The sequence below is a fragment of the Cervus canadensis genome, chromosome 2, assembly GCF_019320065.1.
Source record: "Cervus canadensis isolate Bull #8, Minnesota chromosome 2, ASM1932006v1, whole genome shotgun sequence".
NCBI lineage: Eukaryota > Metazoa > Chordata > Mammalia > Artiodactyla > Cervidae > Cervus > Cervus canadensis.
In genome coordinates this window covers 9,076,476-9,080,847 of record NC_057387.1, presented here as the reverse complement: position 1 = coordinate 9,080,847, position 4,372 = coordinate 9,076,476, and the positions used below count along the sequence as shown (strand labels likewise).

The 4,372-nt window shown below is 51.3% G+C and overlaps 1 protein-coding gene across 1 annotated transcript; it reads right to left on the bottom strand.

Moving 5' to 3' along the window:
• Nucleotides 1-794: 794 nt before the first annotated feature.
• Nucleotides 795-4,003, bottom strand: SLAMF9 (SLAM family member 9). The gene is given in 5 exon segments (XM_043446167.1): nucleotides 795-1,180; nucleotides 1,536-1,811; nucleotides 2,808-3,117; nucleotides 3,119-3,147; nucleotides 3,850-4,003. Coding segments are annotated over 5 exon segments (873 nt in total). The 5' UTR covers nucleotides 3,902-4,003; the 3' UTR covers nucleotides 795-974.
• Nucleotides 4,004-4,372: the final 369 nt, after the last annotated feature.

The following is a 4,372-nucleotide window of genomic DNA, read 5'->3' as shown; positions in this document are numbered from 1 at the left end:
TGTAGGGGGCAGGCATTAATCCAGGACAACAGTCCAGAGAGAAGGTGTGACACATGGAAATCTATGGATAAGGAATAGACAGGACTCTAATACCAAGTACAAACAGAGGTCAGGAGTCTCGACCTCTGCTGTTTTTTAAAAATATTTATTTTTATTTTATTGAATTATTTGGTTGCACCAGATCTTAGTTGCCACACACAAGATCTTTGATCTTCATTGAAGGATGACAGATCTTTAGTTGCAGCTTGCAAACCGTTAGTTGCAGCATGTGGGATCTAAGTTCCCTGACCAGGGATCAACCCTGGGCCCCCTGCACTGGGAGCATGGAGTCTTAGCCACTGGATCACCAGGGAAGTATCCAGACCTACGCTATTAATCCAACTGAGTTGCCATCTCTGTGGGGGCAGGCACCGGAGGCCCAGAGCAACAGGCATCAGGGAGATGATGTAAAGGTCACCAGGCTCAAGTGAGACCCAGAATAAGACTGCACTGGGTGCTTCATAGCTCCCCGTGCAGGACAGCCACCAGACTGAGGTCGGGTGAGTGAGTCACTTAGTGACCTCATCGGCCAGGGTGGAAGGAGGGTATGAAAGCAGAAGAATTGGCTTGTTCTGAGAGCGGAATAATACCACTCTCATGCAGAGTTCTTGGTGCCTGAAATCTCCCATTCAGGAGTCACAGCTTCATTTAGATTAGAAGGAATCTCTCCCCGTTCTTACTGAAGTGTAAATGTTATGTGTGTTGGTGGGGAATGGGTTAGGCGTGAATAATAACATACCAACACCGCATTGTGAGGAGGTCTTTTAGACTCACTTTCTTTTCCAAAAGCAGTTTTGGGAAGCATGCGGCATGGAGCACGCCCTTGAGATGCCCACCCCTTGATCCCCTGGAAATAGATGCACCTGGGGAGGAGAGGAAGGTTTCCCTGGGGCTGAGAAGAAGCAATGCTCAGGACAGGGGTCCCCCAGGGGCCCTCAGTTCAGGCTGGGGCCAGGCTGCCCCTTCTTTCTCAATCTCATTCTGTTTCTCTTGAGTTTCTTCATTCTCGGCACTTTGCCTCTTGTCTGGACTCGGATGAACCAGAAGCCCACAGCCAGTGTTCCAAAAAGCAAGGGGATGAGCAGTCCCTTGGCCAGAAGACAAAAGGAAGTAGAGGCCTTCTCCAAAGGGTCGCCAGGATCTGGGGCATGGAAGGCAAGGAGAGAGGGGCTCACCAGAGGGAAGGTCTGGATTTAGGGGAAGACACCCACCCCAAATTCCCCAGAGGAGGTCTCAGATTCACTGTCAGTTGATGTTCCTTGGCAAGTATCTCAGGAAATGTATATTCTATTCACAGAATCTCAGAGGTTGTGATCTGGGGAGTAATCTCAACCTAGAAGGGACTAGAAGGGACCTTTGGAAGCTGGGAGCATGAGGAAAAGGGAGGCCCCTCCCCAATCCAGGGGTGAAGTCTCTACGGGAGGGGTTAGGCTCTAAGGGTGTGGTAACCCTGAGACCCTGCAGCGGCTCAGGGGCTGTCTCTGGGACTCCGGTACCTGCACAGAAGGACCCAGCTTGGATGGGACGGGAAGTGATGTTGCTGACAGGGTTGCTGGCCCTGCAGGTGTAAGAGGCGACCTTGTCCCCGGGCCTCCAGAACGCTCTGAGGATGGAGCCTTCATGGGCTGTATCAGCGCCGTCTTCCCAGGATATCCAGGTGTAGGTCACATCCAAGCCCGCATTCTCTACAGCGCATATCAGGGACATATTACAGATGCCTTCTTCCCCAGGGATCTCAAAGTTCACTGTCATGTGAGGCTGTGACAGACGTCCTAGATGAGGGACAAACACAAAGACCCTCTAAGTAATCAGGGGCCAAGTCTGTTTTCCTAAATTCTTCAACACTGGGGTACTGATACTGCCCATTGAGACCTGCTTCACCTAAATGAGGGAGGAGCCAAACTAACAAGACCCAGCCACCATCCAACCTGTGGTTCCCAAGGCAGCTGCCAAGATGAAGGAGCTGCTGCTGGCATCTTCTACCTCCCCCAAAGCCTTGCCTTCTCTCTCTTACCTTTGCACCCCACCTTCCTTCAAACTCTGTCCTGCCTCTTTGATCCTAGAAAATATTATTACCCTCCTGAGGGCACTTATAGTTTAATCAGTGTATGCACGATTCAAGGTAGAATATCAGTCAATGTCATAAGCATTAAGAGGAAATTTGGGTTCAAGTAGAGAGGAGACCCTGATTACTAGCCCTCAAATCAAAGAGGAGGATAAAAGGCTCAGGAATGGAGGTGGCAGGACTTCCCTGGTTGTCCAGTGGTTAAGAATCCACCTTCCAATCCCGGGGACTTGAGTTTGATCCCTGATTGGGGAACTAAGATCCCGCATGCTGCATGGCAGCTAAGCCAGGGCGCCAGGGCACTACTGAGCCCGCGTTCTAGAGCCCCTGTTCTGCAACAAGAGAAGCCCCTGCTCATTGCCATGAAGACCCAGTGCAGCCTAAAAAAAAAAAAAATATAGAGGTGGCATTCATGCCCAGGATGCAAAATCTCATAGGAACAGAAAGGCTTCCTAAGATGTCTATAGGCAAAGCCCCTGACCCCTTTCACAACACATCCACAGACACTGCTCAGAGTCCAGGGCCTTGCTACTCCAGGTCACTTTACTTGCAGCTGAGCACTGAGGTCAGACACGCTGGAGACAGACTGCTTTCCAGTCCCAGGCCCTCAAGCCATAACCCCCAGTCCTAAGACCCTTGGTCCTTTGTGTAGGAATCTCAGGAGAGTCAGAAAAAGCAGCGCTATGGTTCCCAGTAAACTCACGATAGATGCGTAGATTGTAGTGCTGCATGGCGGAGACCTGGGACGTCCTCAGGTTGACTTGAGCTTGGTAAGATCCCGAGTCCTCCCAGCTCAGATTTTGGATATGGAGGGAGTAGGTGGGCTCCAGAAAGTTTACTCGGCCCTCATAGCGAGGGTCGGTCACCATGATGGTAGCCGGACGTCCCTCTTTCTCTGGCACCACAATGGCAAGACTTATGTGGGAGGACCAGATGATGTTCTCAACCTCCTCATTAAATGGCTTTTCCAGGGGGAGCCTGATGGACTCATGAAGGATCCCAACCACTTCCTCAGGATCCACACCATCTCCAGAGTACCCTTCAGCTACAGATAAAGAAAGAAAAGATTAGAACTTCCCTGGTGGTCCAGCAGTTAACGATCTGCCTTGCAATGCAGGGGATGCAGGTTCGATCCCGCTGGTCTGGGAACTGAGATCCCACATGCTGGGGAACAACTAAGCCTGAGTACCACAACTACTGAGCCCATACGCCACCACTAGAGATAATTCGTGCACCTCAGCAAAAGATCTGCATGACTTGCAGTGAAAATCCCATGTCCTGCAGCTAAGACCCCAGATAGCTGAGTAAGTAAATAAATAAATAAAACTTCAAAAAGATGGAAAAAACCCAGGTGGTGTCTCTGGGCTGCTGAGACTGGCAGTGGGGCCGTGGTCTCGATCTCAGCTGAGTAGTTTCTGTGGCCCACACTCCGTCTCATCCTCCAGCTGCCTCTTCCAGCTCTAGCTCTTCGCTGCACCTGACTCTGAGCACTTACCACAGTTTCTGTCTGCGCCTCACCCTCCAAATTTTCTCTTCTCCATTTGCTGTCCTTGGGGTTGCTCCCCTTCCGTATCCACAGGTTTCCTCATCTCTTTTTTCCTGCACTAAAGTCACACCCTAGTCCTCTTTACTTGAGAAGAGCTGAAGGACTCAGGCCCAAAGGCAGTGACTTGCTAGCCCAAGGCCCAGCAGAAGAGCCGCACAGAAAGGAAACGAGATCCTCCTGTCCTGGGGCTGCCAGTCCGTCTCACCTTCCTGGGACAGCAAAAGGAGGAGCAGCCACAGCAGTGCTCCCATGCCAGCGGCCTGGGTCCTGGGAGGTGTGACCTGGGCAGCCCTGACGGCGATAAGGAAGACAGCGACAGGATGCTGCTGGAGCCAGAGCGCCAGTCCTGGGGAGAAGGAAATGATTCTCACCCAGCTCGCGGCCCTCTTACTTCCTCCATCTCACTAAGCCCCTCCCTGTCCATTCTGGGAAGACACCTCTCTTGAGCCTGATTGGCAAGACGGTTTACCCACTGTCTCATGTCTCCTGTCCATAGTACTCAGTTGAAATCCCACTTTCTAAATGAGCCCTTCCTAGATCCCTACCCCCTGTATTCCCAGACTTCCCAGACATACCACCTTCCCCAAGCTTTTCAAGCACTTTCTATCCAACCCTGTCATCTGGCTCTCAGGATACTCTGAGATCTCCCTTGCAGTTCCTGTGTTGCTGTGATCATTCGATCTTATAAACATCTTTATCTCCCCAGGGAGACTCCATATTTT